Below are 21,735 nucleotides of genomic sequence, written 5' to 3' on the forward strand. Positions count from 1 at the left end.
ACAAATTAAATCATAGAATTAAAATAAACAGAAATATCTTTATTTCTCACACACCCATGTTTGAATAAATTAATAACACATTAAACTCAAAACTGAAGCAAGCTATGCAAATGGAACGAGTTAAGTGAGCTGGAATATCTTAAATAACTACAACATGAAAAACCGTGTGAATCAAACGCTGACTAGATGCAAGGCAATAATTAGTTATACAAAAAAACATACACAAGTTATAGTTTTAATATGATAATAACAGAATTTTATATCACTGTCTGAAGTTCCTGTTCAATAAGGTCATTAGAAAATATCCTTGTAAAGAAACATCCAAAAATAGATTCCAGTATGTCTATGAACTAAGCACTGTGACTGTGCCCAAACATTTTACCAGCCCACAAAAGATCACAGACTTATTTATTACATCGATATTATTATAGCCTCATCATAATTAACCAATATCTGAAACATTTTACATAAATAATTTTATAAAACTATGATTTCTAACAAGACAAGAATTGAAGCAAGAGAAACATCTTAATACGTTCGAAGTTTTTTTATAAAGATACGAAAATTACTCCTAAGTCTAATGTACTAAAGTTACATTTCGTAAGGTAAATTTTGTACTTTTCGGTTTCTTGCTACACCGTTTTTGTTGTGGCAAGTAATGCATCTCTTAAATAAACGTCTCTAAGGGCCTTAGCGCTAACTAAATTCATTTGCTTTATACTTATAAGGTCGGCACAGTTCTGTTCTTTAGGTCACGAGACGCAGCGGCTCCGATGACCTCGTTCGAGTCGGATTCCATCTGCATTGATTTTGAACAACTTTTTACTCACTCGTTCACCTTATTCCGAGGGAACCCACTTTTGCACTAAACTAGAAACTGTTTGTTTATTGTTTATGTTTATTATTAGCGCGGCGGTGCCTGCGGTGGCGCGTCTTCGAGCTTGCCCCACACTACGTTGCACATTTCTCGCACTAGTGCTTGCTCTCCCGAATCCAGGTCGGGTGCTGGTCTTCTTCGTTCACGTTCTACACGCTCTCTCACTTCCAAAACTTGCAAGGCACGTACTACGGCTTCAGGACGCTCGTTTCCAACAGTTCCGAGGCCTTTTTCGGCCTCTAGTCGCCTCACTTTTTGCTCCAAGTCTTTTACGTATTGTACAGTTCGTTCAGCAAGTTGCGGATGTGTGATCGGTATCGGCGGCGCGCTGCGTGAGCCTTCCTCAGCATTGGTCCCACTGCTGCTGCCGTCGCCGTCATCCCTCTCTCGACCTGCCGCTCGCCCGCAGTTAACACACGTACTCCTTTCACGCTCTTCGTCAAGATATAAACACAACTCTTTTAACTCTAAGTTATCCCGGATCAATTCTTGTTGCTTGTCATCGAGCTGTCGCAATTTACTTTGATATGCTGACACTTCTTGCCGCATAACAGATGCTGTGTATCGTCCGAATCTTTGCCATTCACGAGCAAGCTTTCTACCTTTCTGTCGATCGTCATCTAAAAAGCAACATAAATCCCGAAGTTCCTGATTGTCCTCGCTTAAACGACGGTTAGCTTCCTTTAACGCTTTTATTTGTGCTAAAAGCGCTTGAATCTGTCGTTTCTGATCAGTCGATGCTCGAGGTCCCTCGGGTTCAACGCGTTTAGTAAACTTGAGCATATCCGCGGATCGTCTATGTATTTGCTCCTCTTCAATATTCCGCTGCGCTCGCTGTATGTCGTCTGCACTTCTCGCTCGGGTGGTAGGCTCTACTGGTTCGTGAATAACCGCTTTCGTCACTATTTCAGCAGAGGGTCGTTGTTGCATACGAAGTGCTCCAGAAGGTTGAGGATATCCTGGAGGGTAGCCTTGAGGATACTTCATCAACTGTATCGGTCCTCCACTGTAAGAACCCGGTACAGCACCATGCGCCAGCAGGGGGTACTGCAGCTTGCTGGGGTCGATAGGTTTCCCAGCGTAAGGTGGTTTGTACTCTTTGACGGACGCGTCGATAGTGGCTAGTTTTGGGCCGCTCGCGGCTAGCGGAGGCGGATGATAACGCGGTGGAAAGTTGACCGGTTCTGGACCTTGTTTACCTAGTTGTTGCTTCTGTTTATTAAATTGGCCTGTGTTCTGATTGATTGACATTGTAGTTAAAACCGTTTCGTTTTCGGCTTTAAGCACAGTCAAAGCAAGCCTTTGTGTTTACGGGGCTCATTTCTAAATCTGCAGATCGCGTAGCTGCGAAAACTGAGACGGCATGAGTTCAACGATTGGTCCTTGAATGAACAGAGGTGGGGAACGCCGCCGGCTGCGTAGGCTGTAGAGCGTGGCATTCGCGCAATTAACTATATCGTAGTTCGTTATATACACCAAAACACTGGGTAAACACTGTTGAGAAACACGATAGGCTGTCTCGTGTCAACCCGTTGACCACAAGAGACGGAAACCTGCGTTTATGTGATGTTGTTTTTAAAAAGCAGGTTATGCGTGACCGTATGTACGACGGCACAACGCGGGCGCGCGCGGGGCGCGTGTCTCGGACTGGCTGCGCGGCGGCCCGCTCTACCTGCGGCCCGCGGAGGCTCTCGCGGTGCCCCATCCCGCTCTGCCGCCGCCATCTCACCTGCGCACACGCACACTACCACACCTCTGTATTTACAAGCTATCATTGTCTTGTAGCGACACACAGTGATGCCACAGCACGCACACTTGTCTCGTATCAACAACTCACATTTGATGGCGACTCACAGTCCACGGAGTACTTTACTTGCGCAGGCGCAGCTGCTAAGGTTGCTCTCATCTATTCATACTTTTGATCATATCGCATTCCGAGTCTTTCATAATGTTCTTCAACGCAATCCTTTAGATTCTGGCTACAGCAAGCGTTTTGCGCCATAATGGGCCTCGTGTAAAAAACTTCTAAATGATTATTCTTTTGTTAATTATTATGTTTGGATGGTATTTTGTGATTTACACAAAAACACCATAATTAAGAACAGGAGCGTCTGTTTTAAATGTTGGCTAATTTAGAGAGTCGTCATGTTTCCACGAGGTGGTCATGACCCTCAGCATTGAGGAAACCGACGCGGCAGCAGCAGTATATTTCAAAATTGCTCAATTTTAGTTAAGATTCTGTATCAAAATGTAAGAGCGGAACCCAATTACTGAGGCTCCGCTGTCCGCCCGTAACAGTCTGTATCTTATTACTGCAAATTTTCACAGATTATTTATTTCTATACCTGCTATGACAAAAAATGCTAAAAATACAGTCCATACTTAAGACCGACTCGCACTTGCTCTTTAGGTACTGTTGTACTACCCCATCACCAGATTTCATGTATCCTTCCCAATAGTCCAATGTTAAACTAGGATGGGTGTACGCCTTTCATAGTAGAATAGTCAGTAGTTGAATCATTAGGTAACTCGTCGCAAAGTGACAGGCGTCGGCGTCGGCGGCGTTTCAGCTTCTAGTAACAAATGTCAAAATTACTTAGTGAAAACAGTGCTTAGTTTAAATCTGGTGTATCACTGATCAATAGGCCCAGTTATATCATCACAATCTTACGGGATTGCTCTGAATTATTGACCGTCGAGGTAACCTATAAACGAACTTGAATTGAATGTACGAACGAATACTTTTTCAAAAACAACATCTAGCACTAAGCATGCTGTGATATTGCTCAATAATTAAGTAACATATTATACAAACATCGCGGAAGATATACAAATTGCATTTCACTCTTAGCTATCACGATTCCACTCATGATGTGGTAAGCATATGCAAAGAGTTTCGGTATCAGGGGTCGGTATCCCCACCGACGGCTGCTCAGTACCGCGGCAATCGGTGTTCAGCAAGGATGGGTCGAACCTCGCGCCTCGCCCGCCTCGCCTACCTCACGATATTATTACAAGGTACGATACTACGCAAACATCTTCTTACAAAACATTTATACGATTTTGTTAATTTTATTTGGCTGCTCTACTTTAGCTAGGTTTTAAAAATTCGTTAATTTTGTGTGTTATTTAGTTTTAGTAATATTTTTGTTTAGTTTACTGGTCTGTTATAAATAAATGCTTGAAGCATTGAAGAAATATTTTAGCCGCTATAGATCCATAGCTAGTAATACTGTGTTTAATATAAATTACCAAGTGAATCTATTTTTGAGCAAGCAATACCTAGAGCCAAAGACCCATTAATCATATCACACGCACAACAGATAATTCGATATCAAAGCAAATTTTCACATGAATTTAAAAAGGTAAAAGTATAACTATAAGTAGCAATTGTACTAATTTAAAAAAGGCGAAATTTCTACCGCTGGAACAATCAATTAAAAAAATTGTGCAAAATATACCTAAGGAAAGGCATAAGATCAGAAAACAGTCGCGATTGTCAAAATTTTCTCCCCACGATAACTTATTATATCAAAATTATGTAGTTTCGTCTGATAGTTACCATTGATACCACCATTCGATGATTTTACACTTTAAATTCTACTTGCTATAATCTCCCTACAGTTGCTCCCAAATCTCCCAATGCATTACACACATGCAATTAACTATCTCAGTCATAAATAAGTATGCACCAAGCTCTGCAATGTATTTTTTTTTTCAATATTTCTGTGATTTATATCTATCAGAATGTCTCTTACACAAACATGACTACTGGAAATAATAATAGTGAAAATGCAATGTATTTGTAATCTTGTCATACTGTAATTATACTTGGTAAATTAAATAATTGCAATTTCTGCATCCTTAGCCCACGGAAGCAGTCCATACGTGGGCTCAGGCTAACTACCAAATAGAACTTGAAAAAAAACAATTACAACACTAGTCTGGGCCAGATATGAACTTGTTTTTTTTTTCATTCAGGCGTGTTTGCTCAGCGACATCCCATCAAGGAGGCTCTACTTTTGCACAATGAAAACTTTATGAACGCTACATTCGAGGACTGTCTCTGGAAGCGTGACAAGGAGGTCTGCCCAGACCCTGATGTGAACCTGCACTTGTATACTCAAGCGGATCCTGTGAAGAATGTGGTAAGTATTATGCTAACCAAATATCCTGTGATTGTTATTTTTGGGGTGGACGGAAACAGAGTGCTATTAAGATTTGGACGTTTAACACGACAAAATATAAAGAGTGTATGAAAACTCTTAAGCATTTCATAAAATAATTGTGTTTAAACTTTATTAATCTCAAAAAGTTTTCTTAATTAGACATTTATGTTATTGAACTTAACCTAAACGATTCCTTTCCATACAAAATATCTCCACATTAGTGGCTTTGATTTATGTATGTATATCAATTTGAACAATTTATGATGGTTTTTCTCCTCTCCATTGTTGCGGAAACAAAATGTTCCGTAGCGTATCTTCATATCTCCCTTCAAACGACTCTATCTTTACATATATTTACAAATAGCAAGTATGTAGATTAATGACCATTCAATATGTATATTGCACAATACATGCGCTAACAAACTTTGCGTTTACGCAGATTCTTCACTATCGTGTAACATACACTTAATTGTTTGCCGGCAATAGAAAGGAAGATTGCAAATTTCTTGTATCACGCATTGTGATCATAGCTGAAGTTCTCACGGCCATAATTAAGTTGACAGTACAAAATTTAAATAAACACGTAAAAAAATTTTTTCGACATAATGTGAGACATTGACACCTATGCGTTGAGGTAACACGGAAAACAATCGATGGTAGATGTAGGCTTAAAAAAGGGGGAGGATCTCAATTCTTCTGTATTTCGTTTTTTTATGTTGGTTACATTGTCTTATTTCATATAACTTGAAATACCTAGCTGTCATTTGGTCCCATAAGTTTGGTTTAGTAGTATTTTTTTTAAACTACTCCCGTGCGCGTGGTAAGGAATTTAATCAGAAGGGCAAACAACTTACAATTCACGTGCACAACGACACCTAGATTCAGATAAAGCAATCTTAAATCACAGAAATGCTTGCCCTACGCAGGATGGAACCTACTTGGTTGTATATTTTTGTTTCAATGTATTCGTCTGCACGGATGATTCAGTGGTTATAAACTAAGAGCTGGGGGTAGACCTAAGACTTGAAAGACTTCTGCAATGGATATGAATACCCAGTGCGCAATTATAATACACTAGCTGTTGCCCGCGACTTCGTCCGCGTGGTTAGAAGATATAAGTTATAATTTAAACCTGCCTTCTATCTATCTATCTGCCTTCTATCTATCTATCTGCCTTCTATCTATCTTGTAGGATTCAGTCAGCGTTTGCAATGTAAGCGCAAAAAAATGTGTTTTTTACGACGTCACATTAAAAACCTCAAAAATTGTAGCCTATGTGTTATTCTGATGTATAAGCTATATTGTGGTAAAGTTTCATTCAAATCCATTCAGTAGTTTTTACGTGAAAGAGTAACAAACATCCATACTTACAAACTTTCGCCTTTATAATAGTAGTAGGATAATTTGCCAATATTTGTCTGCTAAAAAATTTAAAATCATGCTTACAAAAAATTGTTTGAGTACAAATAGGCTTCGGTAAGTTTGCTAAAGCTCCTGTAACTTTCCAGTATCAACGGAAGTTACGTATAGATTAGAATTTTGTTAAATTCGCGAAAAAATGCTGGCCCTTTGGAACCCCCTTTCTTTCTTCTTTAACTTAAAAGGCATTATTCACGCGTAATAATAATGAATTTAAATTAGTTCAGTGTCGTGTTTCACCAGGTGTGACCAATGTATTGCTTGTTAGTTTTCATTGAGTAATCTTCAATGGTCATGCGAAATGTTCATTATTTTTCCAAGTCTAGAATATTGCCGGCCTTTTGAGATAACGTAGGTAGGTTATATTTGCATAGACAATATAGACATACAATTTAGACGTGCCTAAAATAGTAAAGTTCTTTTTTTGGTTGAATTTCTGCGTAGGCAATTATTTACTTGGCATATCTACCCTGTAATGTGTACCTGTGAATGCGGGCGATATACCCGCGTACCTGCGCGGGCTACAGACAAAAGTTTCACTTTTTTTCTCATTATGATGTAGGAAGTGCGACGGTAACAAAGAATGCGTCCAAAATACCGCTAGTTGTCCTCGCGGGGACTGTCGCTTCGGTCTCCTTTATGGGGACTCATATATTATTGCGATCACACTCTGCCCATTCATAGAACTGTATCTACAAGTTCCTAACATGAATCGTGTTACCTACTTACTATTTGGCTCGCCTGTGAGTCGTAAACAGACAATACAGGACCCGTTTCAGTCCACTCTCGCCTTTTGCTATAGTAGCAAATTCTATACTATAACTGTAGAAATACATTTTATATGTTGTTTCAATTTACACGCAATACTCTGCGAGCTTACTTGAACTATTGGGTATATACAAAAAGAACCTTAATGTACACGTTATATCTAATAGTGCACTGCAGGTGCTACAGAATGAAAACTACTGAATTCGGGTATCTAGTCAATCCTGCACATATTTGAAAGCTAAAAAGAGTTCTAGTCGTTCTAGATCCCAATTAACTGTCGCACCACATACTCAAACCCTTGTATTACGTAATTAGAAAATTCCCTGCAATCGTGCACTAACTCAATTACAGAGTGCATGCTCTGTGCACTGTGCACAATCGTATATTGTCTTGCGAAATCTTTATGCAAGACCCGCACGACATGCTAACTCTATGGTGATTAGTGTCGCTAACTGAAATATGGTTATATTGTAAAAAATCTTACGTATACCAACTGTCTTAAAAGAAAAAATAGATGGTTAAACATAATTGGCTGTTAAACCTCTTTGGTTAGTTTAAGGCAAGTCTTTGCACGGACGGTCACGAAGCAATGCGATGTACGGGTCAGATTTAAGAATAGATAAATTAAATGCGTAGATATTTCGAAGTATGTATGGAGTATGAACACAATTTGTGTCAAGCATAATTATGTGACATACACCGTCGAGAAAAATGCTTCCTTAGTTTTATTAAGTTGAAAGCCAGCAACAACATTAAGCAACCACAACTTACGCTCGTTTGTAGACAACTACATAAAGGAGGACTATGTAGTCCTTCTTTGCGTCGCGGAATCGGGAAAAATTGTAATGTTTTAAATAGATGCATGATTGACATGCGGAACTAAGGAAATATATTTTATAATAGCTCTCTTAGCTGAAAGATTGATAATGTCCAAATCTAAGACCTAGCAAATATGCACACAAAATTTCATGAGAATCGGTAGAGCCGTTTCGGAGGACTTCAATTTCGTACACACGAGAAATTTTTATTTTAGATTTGCGTTTAACAAGCCGGGCTCCCAACTCTTCAAGAATTAATCATCTATCTCGTGAATAAGTCTAACAATGCATTTAATTGTTGCTAGGTGGACCTCAGCAGCCAGGACTGGCTTCGGCAGAGTGGTTGGGACCCCGCGCATGAGAACATCCTGCTGGTGCATGGTTATGCAGGTGGAGACGAAACTCTTCCTATCGTGGTGCTCAGGGACGGTAAGTTATTCATTAAAATCATTTAATGTAACTCTATCTATTTATAATATGTTTTAACATAATATTTGGAAATGCAAATTTTAGTTGTTGAACATTAACTATTTTTGGAAGAAAGTTGTTCATTTTCATACATAGAAGTAGTATTTTAAATATGAATGTGATTTCGTATTATGTAACTGCAGTCTGATTTTGTCACGTATGGTAAATAGATCTAGTCTCACTCACTGAGCTCTCAGACTATGTTACTTTAAAATTAAATTGTAGCAGACCTATTAGATATGAAAGTGATATTTAAATATGGAAGTATGAAATGTTGAACTCAAATCTAACTGGTTCTTATACTTATCACATAATATGCACGACACATTAAGGTGAGAAAAAAATTATGTCAATAAAGACACCTAGTTTAACAAAACTTTATAATTGGTTGGGGACGGCCAGCCCTTTCAGGTTCTATATAAGTACTATAAGTAGCTCAACGATGTTGCAAGAACAGCACTACCAGTTTAGGGTATGAATTAAAGTATAGTCCGATGTTTATTTCCGTAATACCTAAGTATCCGTTATATTTGAATGATGACCTAATAAAAAACAAACATGACGCAGACACCTTGGAAGGAAATAAGCAACACTCGTGTCACACACAGAAACGTTGCAAGTAGATTTGCAACACTCCTATTGAAAACTACTAAGTTAGGAACTACACACTACTTTCATACATGTGATTGAGGATGGAAACTTCCTCCCTAAACAGCTGTCACTTTCAACTCTTTGAAACAATGGTATGGTAAACCGCAACTGCCAGAGGTGCGACCATCAATTACCATGATTAGATTCTCCTGGAACATCGCCAGAGGTGAAAGTGTTAGCTTGTTCACCGCGGTGGCTTACCACGTTACTGCAGGAACAGTGATGTGCGCACGCGCCGCATAACAATGCGAACTCGCCAGCTCCCACGGCTTTCTCTGATGCAGTTTACAGTTCAATAACCTAATCAATTGACTCGTAAAATCTGAATTAGTTTAGTGATTTTATTATTTATTACTCAATAAATCACTTGAAGTGGATTTACGTTAGTTAAAAAGAAACATTTTGTAGCATTTATGCAGTGAGAAATGAAACGGCAAACAGGATTCTAACGCGCAGCTCTTGTCTTAGCAGTCACTTTACGAAATAAGCTACCTATTTATCTATATTATTAGCTTGTAAGCTTTCGTGCGGAGGATTCGAGATTTACGTAAGGCAGATAACGTTTTTCTGACGCGTATTTATCGGGATTGCCCGGATAGTTTCGGAACCAACTGGAGTCCTTAACCATAAGCTGCGACTTGCTAAGCCGCACCGCCGCCGCTGCTAGTCTAATCCGTAGGTGCCATTTTGAACAGGAACAGATATCTACTCATTTTGATGTTGAGCGACACCTTTCATTGAACAGTAAGCATATTACACTAATGAATTCTCTTTCATGTTTCTCCAGCGTACCTCCGCCGCGGCGGTTACAACGTGTTCATGCTAGACTGGGGTGCTCTCTGCCAGCCGCCCTGCTACGTGGCAGCGGTGCACAACCTGCGGCCGGTGGCGCGCTGTGTGGCCGAAGCCCTGTCAGTACTGCGCCGCGCCGGCCTCCGGACTGACAACCTTACCTGTGTGGGACACTCGCTAGGAGCTCACTTATGTGGAATTATTGCTAACTTTTTGACGTTTAGGCTTAACAGGATTATAGGTATGTTCCAAATATAAGCTTTAAAAAAATTACATTGTTGTATTGAAAAGCTAGGTCTAACACAAATGTCGTCCTTCTTGTCGTCTTTCCTTGTCTCGGGTCTGGGTGTTTGTGGTACCCTCGTTGTATCTGAATTCCATAACACGAGTGCTCTAGCAAGCTTACTTTGGGTTCAGAACAATGTATGTGATGTAAAGTGATGTTGTCCGCATTTCTTTAAAAAAAAAACCTGTTTATTTCAGTTCTGTCCACTTCTACTTTCTGTCTCTTTTTGTTTTTGAGTTTAAAGCAGCTCAAAAGGGTTAATTTAGATTTAGATTTACTCTTCGAATTACCGTTTAAGTTTATATTCCTCTCTGTCCAGGCTTGGACCCCGCCCGTCCTCTGATCCGTTCCGCGCCGGCGCTCCGGCTGGACCCGGGCGACGCGCGCGCCGTGCACGTGCTGCACACTAACGCGGGCCGCTACGGGGAGGCCGCGCGGCTCGGACATGCCGACTTCTGCCTTAATGGGGGACGAAGCCAGCCTTACTGTGAAGATACGCCTAGTGAGTACTGATTCTATTTATAGTCAAAACTTAAGAGACTAATTCCTTTTTGAATCTGTGGTTTCACAGAACATTTTTCACATGAAATTTTGGTGTTTAAGTAGGTAATCTAATATATAAAATTCCCGTGTCACGATGTTAGTTACCGTACTCCTCCGAAACGGTTCGACCGATTCTTATGAAATTTTGTATACATATTGGTTAGGACTGAGAATAAAACAACATCTATTTTTCATAAGTGACAAAGGTTGCCCACACTAAAATTTATTTTTTTATTTTTTGGACGAAATTTTTTGTTTTTTCTTTTTTTTATAATGAAGCATTAAAAATACATATATACAACTAGAAAAAAAAATATTCGGCAAAACAACGTTTGCTGGGTCAGCTAGTATTTCTATAAAAAAAGTAGTTCATAATATAAAATCCTACCAGAAACTCTCCTGAGTAGGTACTTTGCCAAGAGGTAAAAGCTATAAGATCTCAAGAGGAGCCTAGATTTTTACTCTGCACACCTACTTCTATTAGGCTACCAGATCTAACTCACCACAAGCAAAAATATGTAAACCCTTAACCAGAAAACCTGCTATCGTGCCCCAAATATTAAACCGTCTATGGCTATTATATAAACCCTGCAGAATTTGTTTTAGGTATTAGAAAAGACCTTCCATCGTCTTAAATCTTCTTTTCTTAAACCTTCCATTATGTCCTCCAGATGAAGCGCTATGCAGCCACATCTGGTCGATCTGCTACCAGGCGGAGAGCCTGTTCCGCGCGCGGGCCGCGGCGCCGTGCGGGCGGCGCTGCTCCGTGCGCGTGCCGCCCGCGCGCGCCTCTGCGCTGCCCGTGCCCATAGGCCAGCCCGCGCCTATGACGTAAGAAAACTGCTGATATAATTACCCTCAATGTGAAAATATGTGTCACTCTTTTGAAGTTCTTTGGATCAGTAGGTTAGTTAGACCCCAGGATGTTCTGCCATTCACCCGCGATGTGAAATTAGGTGCAAACATAAAAACAGTAGTTTTGATGTTACTTGGCTCAGTTACAACCCAGCGAGTTATAGCTGTGCACGAGTATCTATAAAAGAAATAGCTGCAATTCCCGCCTTACACTTTCAATATTTCCTAATAGTTTCCTGTAGAGATATGCAGAAACAACTAAATATTTTTTTTGTATGGCGTTAGCGTGTCTGTGGGATTGGAAAGCTGACAACCCCAAAACGCGCCTATCCTTTAGACCACATTCTTTGTCCACGAATTTTAATGTTTATGTTTTACCTAGTATCCTAGAAAATCCATGTATTTTATCAATAAACCTATAAAAAATAATCAACTATCATTCTTGCTTTCCACAGTGCATCAGGCGCGTATTGCCTTGAAGACTTCGCCACCCCATTCTGTCCTCACACGTCAGGCCTGCAGGAGGGGGACTCGCGTTGCTGTCTGGACGAGCTGTACGCTGCCGCCGCCACCGCCAACAGCGTGACCCCGCAACGAAAGAGGCCCCGACCTGTACGACTACGGGGGCCTAGGTATAGCCATAACGACACGGAAAACTATAATATAGTGTAGGTAGAATTATGTTCAGGATTTACGGAAGAACTTGTCCGTAGATATTTATAATTTCTGTTTAATTAGTTACCTAAAAGTGAAGATTAATTTTATCTATAATCTGTGGTAGTCTAAATAACTTCCTTGACGTATAACACAAAACTGAAAAAAAAACGGATAATTCGTTATAGCTGTACTAACTACAATCTGTCAATTAAATTAATTTAAAAATAGATCTTTTAACTAAATCTAAGAAAAAGGGTTATTTGTTGCTTCGTAAAAAATACTACAGACTTACTAATGATAAATAGTTATTTCTTTCGCAATTGTAAAAACGACACCTAGAACACCATCCATTCATTCATACCACTCTGACAATGTATGCACAGCAGTTATTTATTAAATTCAGTTATGACTTAAAAACAAAACACGTTATTTATTTATCATAGGGTAGGTGTTAGCTTTAAGCTTTTGTACAAACGAATGATTTTTAAAACTATATTGTTTTTTCAGTTTTGATTAAGTATTATTTTAAGATATAAATATAAGTATAAAACGGAGGCTTTTTATACGTAAAACTTTATCTAATAATTTAATTGGGAAGAGTATTTGCTGTAATAAATTGAACAATATTCGTTATTTATATTGTATGTAGATTGGAGTTTAGCCAAAGAAAATCTTACCATTTAGTAGTATGGAATAAATTATTATTATACTTGCTATTAAATAAAGTTTGTTATTGAACGAAATTTTGTTTTTTTTTCACTCTCAAAGACGAATCTCATAGATGATCTATGTTTAAGCAGTTTTGAATGCACTTTAAAGTCAAAGGAAACAACACATTATATTACACCTATTTATTATAATAAAATATAGTCTAACTTTATAGCTAGGGTTTACAAAACGAAGGGGGCTGAGCTAAAAATCTATCATTTAACTTTTTGAAGCTTACAGTTATTAACTATACAGAACATATTCTTCATACATTGTACTAGATTTTATTGAACCAGTTTTATTAAAATCATACATCGAAACTTGAAACATTTTTTTATTCAAATGTTGCTAGTTAAAAAGTATTGATACATATTTTTCTACGGCAGCCCCAATGTTTATATACAATGACTAGTTTTGTCAGCTCTTATTTCCGGACATGAGTAGAGAGAGTAGGGCGGCCTTTTCTTTCTCCTTCTTTCTTACGACGTCGAGGGAGCGGGTTCTCCATGTGCTTTTCCTCAGCTTAATCGGTCGACTGCCCACGTAACGACCTGGAATAACACGTACTAAGCTTTTAAGCAAGACAGATACGGACTTAAGAGTATTAGACTGTTCAACATCTGCTTAGAACGACAAAAATTGCTTGCGAAGTGTTATCTAGTGCTATCAAAATCACCATGAAATCGAGGGTTCTCAGATTAAAAAAAAATCAACACATTTGAAACGATGTCTAGTCATATACCTAATATTTGACCCAGAGATGGTAAAGTCTGGTTTCGATTTTGGTACACTGCCTATGTTATTAGTGATTTAATGTAGTCTTTAATTAAGAAACTTACCATCCATTTCCTTCATCGCTTTGATAAAATCTCCGGGATCCTTAAAGCTGACGAAACCGAATCCTTTGCTCTTATTCGTCCGTTTGTCGCGAATCACTTTCGCCCTTTGAAACGAACTGTATTTACTGAATGTTCTCGTCTGAAAAAAAAAACACAGTTTTAAGCCAGAATGTTCTTTTTTATAATTACTGTTCGTAGAGCTTTTGACCAAAACAGTGACAATGTTACTTCTGTAATTTAAAAACTTATAGGTGTGAACTTATACAACTAAAACTTATGTAATAATGGTTAGGTATCGTCATTTTGCCCCCAAAATAGTTGATTGCCAACGAATGTTACTTCAATCAGGTCTTTCAGACATCTATATGCCTGCTTTCCACATAATCTCCAAACACATATAACATTGTATAATACTCACAAGCAGTTCATCTGTGACATCATTGCCCAGGTCTCCGCAGAACATACGGAAGTCGTCATCAGGCCAGTCCAAAAGAGTCACATCCTCCCAAACTTGTCCACCAGCTGTTCTTACTACCTGTAAAACCAGGAGTTTTTATCAAGATTCTTTGCAACAAAAAATTTAGAAAAGAAAATAAACTTTTATGAATTTTAGTTTCATTTTAGTGTGTCACCATAGGGTCATGAGTCACTTTACACCAAAGGCGATGGTGGGCCAAAAAATATTGTAAGTTGTAATTTATTCTATGAGAATTTAAAGGTACTATGCATGGACAGTCACTGGGTCACTGATAATGCTTCAAAAGTTCCTAAAAGTAATAAAAACTTTTTGATAATGTACTGACTTTCCTGTTCTTCTTCTCCTTCTTGGGTTTGGTGAGCGTGTCGGGCACGCTGATGGTGGGCGGCGGCGGCGCCACCACCGGCGGGGCCTCCACCACCGGCTCCGGCCGCGGCGGCGGCGGCGGCGGGCTGCGCTTCTGATAGTAAAGTACAATAAAATTGTTAGCTATTCAAGTTACATGCTGTCGTGTGTCGAAAAAGTTTTCGATTTGACTGAAAGCCATCCACAGTAAAAACTAAGAAATAAAATTTGTTATATTGCTATACACTTCTCCTGAAAAATCTCATTAGGCGAACACTACTGTTATGATATTCAGAAACTAATATACCTATTCTTTACACCACAGTTCTTTACGAAAAAGTAAGTCGTAACATTTACCCTCTTTCTGCTTTCCTTTTCCTTCTTTTCCTCATCTTCCTTAGGCTGTTTGTATAGTTTGGGTGCAGCAGACAGAACAACCGGCTGCGGCTTGGGAGGCGGTGGTGGGATCAGCTGTGGGCCCGGCAGTCCTGGGCGCAGGTACGGCAACGCCGGGGGGAAACCACCCTCGCCCGGCCCGCCCGGACGCATACGGACCTAGGATGGCATTCAGCATGTCGTAATGAGAGATGGGTATTATACTATTATCTTAACCTTTTGCAACATAACATGAAATGAATTCAATAGAAAATACAGCAATCAACATAAGATAGATGTAAATTCAGTGTGAGGTGAATGTGGTCCTTGCATGTTGGTATGATGATCTAAAACAGCAGCTTTACTGTGGAAGAAACAGAATTTCAAAGAAAACAGTCAGTCAAAATTCAATTAAACTCTTAGGATATACTTATATAAAAGTTCAGTTTATGCTTTGATTATGTACTGTAGCACAATTGGATTGACATAGTGGCTATAGCATACTCTTTTTGAGATAGGTAATCATCAAATGACCCCTTTTGCTCTGGGGTGAGCGGAAGGGAGTTTCAGATTTCTACTGACTTAAATAAGCTTTTCTTCCTGTACCCATTGTGTACTCGTGTCCCGGAAACCCCATTCGCACAGCGGAAAATTCCGCTGGCCTGGCAAGCATACTTAAACCTGTAAAAGAAATACAGGACAAGAAGTTGAAAAAGTACCTGAGAAGGCACCATAATAGAGGGCGGTGGAGGCGGCGGCGGTACAGTGGGGTACATCATGGTCATGTCGAAGGCCGGCATGACGGGCGCCGCCGCGCGCTCCAGCTGCTGCTGCACGGCGCCGAACGTGGCCGCGCCGATCACCGCGCGGGACACCGCTGCGCCCACCACGTCGCCGCCAGAGATCTCCGCCTCGAACCTGGCGGTCAATGATACAGATTACATAAGCGGAATAGAATAACCACCTTTTTATATAGATATCAACCAAATATTCTTAATACTTATAAAAGTTTAAGCAATTTTTATAAGTCAACTAATTATTTCAGTGGTATATTCAATTTAGTAATGTTTATGATTGTTTTACATTGGTTTTAGTGATGATATATTTTTAAACTGAGTTTTAAGGCCCACCTAATCCGCCCCTAAGAAGACTCACTGACCAAAACATGTTTACCTTTTTTAAGTACCTACAAACTTAGTCTAAATATTGACTAGCTTCTGCCAGCAAGTAAGCTCACAGATGTTAGTTTTCACGGCAAGGAGCCAGGATTATTGAAAATAAACTGTTATTTTGATAAATTAACACGTTGAAAAACAAAATTACTTGAAGAATACTGAAATAATTACAGTATTCGCAAAAAAAAACTTCAAGTAATTTTGTGACAGCTTTGATTTTAAGTTTCTTTTCCTGAGTAAAGTAAGCTGTCAGACGCACGGTGTCCATCATGGCGTTCAATGTGTTAATAAATTACAAGAATTAAAAAATAAAGCTATTAAAATTAAGTTATTTGTATGCACAAATAAATTGTCTCTCTCATTTAAGAAACTTGATTACTGGGAAAATTTAAGTGACTTTTTTCTTCCTTTGGTCTGTTTCTTTTCACACACGCTGTCTCTTCAAATTTCTTTCTTATTCCATCTGCTATCTCGATCTGCATTGAGACTCGTTTACTGATGATAATGAGCTGTATTTAATGGCGCATCTAACTTCGTTTCTTTCTAAGTACTAAGAGGTATTTTGGATGACAAATTTAAATTCCTATCGCGAAAGGATAAAGGTAAAGCAAGCAGCACTGACCTGGACATTTCATCTTGCATTTGTTGGTATTTACTGGAGTCTTCCATGTTGCCGCTCGGAGTTTAACCTTAAAGCAGTCCAAAACGTTTACGTAGTAACAAGAAATAAATGTTACGCGACTAATTACAACTCTTGATACATACAGATCCACACATTTTCGGGATTGTTAGTAATTAATTGAATCAAATTGTCTTTAAATGCAATTATGCACAGGCAAGCAGAACAACCAAGCCAGCAATTTTCTCAGTATCTGACACTGACAGACAGACACTTAAATTGTCAAATGCCACTAGTGTAACCATGGACAAGGAGTACTTCGGTGTCTGTTACATTTAGTTGATTTAGTCATAATATAATTGTAATATTAATGTATTTTACTCATGAATAAAATAACACCACATTATTACTTAAAATAAGTTAAAATTTAATTCATAAAATCCGAAACCTTCTTTGTTTACTTGGGGCACAACAGTTTGATGATGTAGGTACTGAACAGTATTACAACATGATGTGCTCTGTGGTTCGTCTATCGTCTGCTGTATTTGATTGACGTTTGCATCCGACAGAAAGCTTGGTAAAAAAAAAATTGTTGATTTGTGTTGATTCTATTTGGAATTGATAAAATGATTGATGACGATATCAAAACCCTTTGGTGTGGTAACCTACCAGAACAAGCCACTGAAGAGCTATTGTACGAATTGTTTCTACAGGTTCGTACCAACACTCAAGGATTGAATTCAGCAAACAAAGTTATTCCAACCTTACTAACATGATTATTATTTGTTATATTTAACAGGCAGGACCACTAGAAAAAGTGAGAATACCAAGAGACCGAGACGGACGCCAAAAGAACTTTGCATTTATCACATTTTGCCATGAAGTTTCTGTGCCTTACGCGATAAACTTATTTCGAGGTACCTCACTTTATCATAGGACACTATCGCTTCAAAATAGAGGTCGCATGGCTATGCTGCCACCGCCTATCAGATGTTATGGACTAGAACCTCCAATAGAGTTTCCTCAACAAGCTAATATAGCTCAACAGTTTGCTGATATGACCGAGCACTTGAAAGAAGAAGACTTCCGATCCGTCAATATGACCCGGCCTCCAACTGACCCTAATGACAGATTAGCGATAGCAAGCTTACAAGGGAACTGGTCACTTCGGCACCACCCATATAGACCAAAAGACAAAGGGCATCGAGATGACTATCGGCCAAGAGACCAGCATGCTGACAATTATAATAGAAATAAAGATAATAGGAACAAAAACTCTGGAAACTGGAGAGACAGAAGGAATCATGGAAAGAAAGGGGGCTACCATAGGTAGTGCAGCAACACTTGAAGTCTCTAAGTCTTTATGGGAAAAATACAAGACATCTGAAAATGACCTCTAGTGGTCTATTGACTATAACAGGCAGCATCTCAGAGTGCCACCAAAGTGTGTGTTTCGTTTTGTAGTTTTGCTAAAATGAAATGAAGCAAATAAGGTATAGTTAGCTTCATAAGTTTGATTCCCCAGCTGCTTGTATGCCTAAAATTCTAAATTTATCCATGATGTATTTTTTTTCTTCATTAGATATGCAAATAATACTAAACATTCTCTGTTACTTTTTATTAAAAATCAGAATAACTTATAAAAATGATTAAAGCTATTGTGAAATAGTGAATAAATACTGTCTTCCACAAGAGTATGTCATGAATTCATAGAAAAATATATTTTAACACAAATTAGTTTTGTCTTATTATATTAATTTCACAACACTCTTTTGGCATTCACTGCAAAAATGACTTACATTTATCACATAAGTTTTGTAACATTAAGGTTTAATTTTAATAAAGTTTTAATATACGTTTTTTTTTCCTCAAAGTCTTGCAATTTAAATAGCGAAGTGCTGTTTGCGTAGCAAAACTTTTTGTTATTGACTGCAGTACATATTGAACCATATTTTAGCAAATATGTGCTTTATCGAGTTCATCTTTCAAAGGAGTCCCGTATTTACGGCTTGTTCCTGGCCCTTTAATAACCATGTCATCGGGGAGACAGGTTGCATAGTAATAGCCTTTGCAATCAACCTGAAAACAAGAAACCCCTTTTAGTGTAAACTACTGAATACATTAAAAAAAAATATTTATTGATGAATTTATATTTACTCATAAATTATTGCAAGTATCACACATCAAGATTTCAAGGGTCAAAACTGTCTTTCGCTACCCTACTATGACTGCTATAGGGTGTGATATGGCAGGAGCACACTAGCGATCGGGTCGGAAGAAGATTTAAATAGGCCAATCGAAATAAGGTACTTATGTCAATGCTTTCACGCTATAGAGATCACTAAGTTCCATGGCTCAAGCGTTGCCAATTATAACTTGTTTCGATATAGTTACTTAAACTTTTATAGTAATTTGTAAGGTATAAAAACTTGTCTTCCCGGCCGCACGGGCTTGGCAGGCCATTAGACTCACAGCCATCGAGGGTCCAACAATTCTCGAACACTTACGATTTCATTTTTGTATTTGTGGCGGACGTAGCCAACAACGTCGTACACGAATATCATGGAGATCACATAGAATGTAAGAGAGTAAAATATCTCCTCCCAGTCAAAGTCGCTCCATCCAAAGATCCATATCATCAGGAATGTGCCAACGACCCCTCGTAGGAAGAGGAAAAGACCAAGGTATGCCGCCTCAACTGCGAAATAGGCTTTGCTTTTCCCATAACCATGGTATTTGAGGAACCTGAAGTGTAAGTAAAACACAATTTAGCACGGATACAGTAAAATATGAAGTGTAACTTATATTAAAACCAAGGATTTTATGAATTAGGTAATATCGTGCTAAAAAAGATATCGTTTTGTAAAAGTAGGATATACTTAGGTATAAAATTAGCCAATTAGGTACTTAAGCTAATTTAGATAGGCTCTAAAATAGGTTATTATTTTATTAGACTATTCCCAAATTGTGACTGAATCACCGTATAATAAAATTCACCCGCCTGCAGGGGTCCGAGTGCAGGGTTAAAGACTGCATGCTTAGCAACGTGACCTTTTATACATACTTAAGGTCGAAGAATCCCTCATAAAATGTCATTGACTTTATATTCATCTATGGTATGACCACGTGAATAAACCATTAGACCTAGGTACATATTAAACAAATAGTTAAGGCGCTACCTACCTACTCATTCAATACAGGAGTTTAAAACGATTAGGTTAGTAATAGTTGATTTGTTGGTCCGCAGTATTATTTGGTCTAGAAATACATTTTAAGATTTTATTAAATTATTTTACATTTCAATTAATTTTCTGAAGTCTAGCATTGCGAAAGTAATTATTACAAAACTACTCGACAAATTTATATAAAAAATGAAAATGTTTCCAAAACTAACCAACAGCAGGCTCCTGCGTCATTCCTACGAATACAATGTTATACTCATTTCTTATTGTTTTCTTTATTGATAGTGGAATTGATATTTAAAAAAGTATTCATTATTTTCAAGGATACGCGTGCCTAGCGAAGCGATAGGTAGGTAAGTGCCTATAACTAATAGGTTTTTAACAGACCATAAGTAATATAGAGCTCGCGACATCAGGATAAATAAAGTTCAAGGGCTAAATATGATTATAATAGTTATAGTAATATTAGGGGTAGGTAGTTAATTAATAGCACTACCATTCGTCTACTTGGTTCGTACCTAAGTACTTAAGTAAATTAATTTTCATTTGAAGGACAGACAAATACTTATTTATTATGTAAGTATAAGTTGGTACCCATTTCAGTAAGTACTTGATTAGTAGGGACAAGTGAAAACTTAAATGGCAAAATAATCTGGATCTTCTTACCATCTTATTTGCAGTAGAGGGTTGGTGATCTCAAGAAGTACGAGTGTGCAAGCAAACGTGCACCCAGAGTGTCCTTTTTGCATATATCTAGTGATCGCGAGGAGCGCGCACGTGTGGTGGGACAACAACATGACACTGTCGGTCCAGTACGCCAGGCACCACAGCAGGTCGAAGGCGAAGTAGCCCCACGACCACACCATCAACAAATACTGGCATGGCAGTATGTATCCTAGAATGATCCAGGTCAACTGTTAGCCGTAACCAAATATGTTTATCTTGATGTTCATTTGAGTTTGCTTCGCTTTTGCTCTTTTTGTCGATATAACGCATTAACGTTAGACGGAAGAGAGCTCTTTAGATGGTAACCTCTATAACTTTGTTGGTATTACATACGTAGGGATACGTTAAGTCAATTTAGAGCTAATAGAGATTCATAATAGAGTACACGCATTACCTAATCTAGGCGGTAGGGCTGGTATTTCCTCCCTCTACGAATTATAAAACAGAAGCTAAAAATACCTACTGACCAAGATGCGTTTCGTGCAAGTTTTCTACAACTTCTAAGAAAGCTCTATTTTATATATTGAGTAACGAGCATCTGTTTTATAAACTTACGAGTTAATCGCCACGTGAATGTCCTGCATTTGCATTGCGTCAGTCCTGCCAAAGTAGCGATGCTGCTGTGCAGTAGAGCCACTACTCTCGAGCACCATTCGGGGCTCTCGTCGTGTGAGTTCTCTACCGTTTCGAAGTACACCCAGTTCCAGAACAGGAATGATAACAACTTCACCAGGGACCCGGTCGACAGCTCGTGTCTCATAGCTGGTTACTATTTACGGTGTTCGGGTAATTTTGGTTCTCCATCAGAATTATGGGATAAAAAACATACTAGTGTGGTTTGATTTCAGTTTTGACTGATTTTTATTTGAAGTTGTCAATTTTTACTTTTAAAACTGCTGTTTCTGTGTTTAACTTTAGCGGGTTAGATTTTAATGTTGTAGATCACTGTAGGTGACGGTAATCGTGAGATGTAAAAATCAAACAA

The 21,735-nt window shown here is 38.6% G+C and overlaps 5 protein-coding genes across 5 annotated transcripts; 2 read left to right on the forward strand and 3 right to left on the reverse strand.

Moving 5' to 3' along the window:
* Window positions 1-24: 24 nt before the first annotated feature.
* LOC113497760 (coiled-coil domain-containing protein 85C-B) lies at window positions 25-2,521 on the reverse strand. The gene has a single exon (XM_026877464.1). It carries the CDS (start codon window positions 2,126-2,128, stop codon window positions 905-907), a length of 1,224 nt encoding a protein of 407 aa, XP_026733265.1. The 5' UTR covers window positions 2,129-2,521; the 3' UTR covers window positions 25-904.
* Window positions 2,522-2,647: 126 nt separating this feature from the next.
* LOC113497761 (phospholipase A1-like) lies at window positions 2,648-13,046 on the forward strand. Its single transcript, XM_026877465.1, has 7 exons — window positions 2,648-3,895; window positions 4,859-5,025; window positions 8,357-8,480; window positions 9,958-10,203; window positions 10,568-10,750; window positions 11,463-11,622; window positions 12,102-13,046. The coding sequence occupies exons 1-7, from the start codon at window positions 3,841-3,843 to the stop codon at window positions 12,316-12,318; spliced, it is 1,152 nt and encodes a 383-aa protein (XP_026733266.1). The 5' UTR covers window positions 2,648-3,840; the 3' UTR covers window positions 12,319-13,046.
* Window positions 13,047-13,139: 93 nt separating this feature from the next.
* On the reverse strand, window positions 13,140-17,122 carry LOC113497762 (RNA-binding protein 42). Its single transcript, XM_026877466.1, has 8 exons — window positions 16,989-17,122; window positions 16,846-16,912; window positions 15,768-15,966; window positions 15,031-15,228; window positions 14,654-14,788; window positions 14,269-14,385; window positions 13,851-13,989; window positions 13,140-13,562 (listed from the first exon to the last, which is right to left on the reverse strand). Exons 2-8 carry the CDS (start codon window positions 16,890-16,892, stop codon window positions 13,429-13,431), a joined length of 969 nt encoding a protein of 322 aa, XP_026733267.1. The 5' UTR covers window positions 16,893-16,912; window positions 16,989-17,122; the 3' UTR covers window positions 13,140-13,428.
* Window positions 17,123-17,374: 252 nt separating this feature from the next.
* On the forward strand, window positions 17,375-18,576 carry LOC113497765 (RNA-binding protein 7). The gene is made up of 2 exons (XM_026877469.1): window positions 17,375-17,555; window positions 17,642-18,576. Exons 1-2 carry the CDS (start codon window positions 17,469-17,471, stop codon window positions 18,173-18,175), a joined length of 621 nt encoding a protein of 206 aa, XP_026733270.1. The 5' UTR covers window positions 17,375-17,468; the 3' UTR covers window positions 18,176-18,576.
* On the reverse strand, window positions 18,446-21,686 carry LOC113497764 (transmembrane protein 136-like). Its single transcript, XM_026877468.1, has 4 exons — window positions 21,306-21,686; window positions 20,691-20,919; window positions 19,350-19,587; window positions 18,446-18,921 (listed from the first exon to the last, which is right to left on the reverse strand). The coding sequence occupies exons 1-4, from the start codon at window positions 21,508-21,510 to the stop codon at window positions 18,796-18,798; spliced, it is 798 nt and encodes a 265-aa protein (XP_026733269.1). The 5' UTR covers window positions 21,511-21,686; the 3' UTR covers window positions 18,446-18,795.
* Window positions 21,687-21,735: the final 49 nt, after the last annotated feature.

Source organism: Trichoplusia ni, chromosome 9, assembly GCF_003590095.1.
Source record: "Trichoplusia ni isolate ovarian cell line Hi5 chromosome 9, tn1, whole genome shotgun sequence".
Classification (NCBI taxonomy): Eukaryota; Metazoa; Arthropoda; class Insecta; order Lepidoptera; family Noctuidae; genus Trichoplusia; species Trichoplusia ni.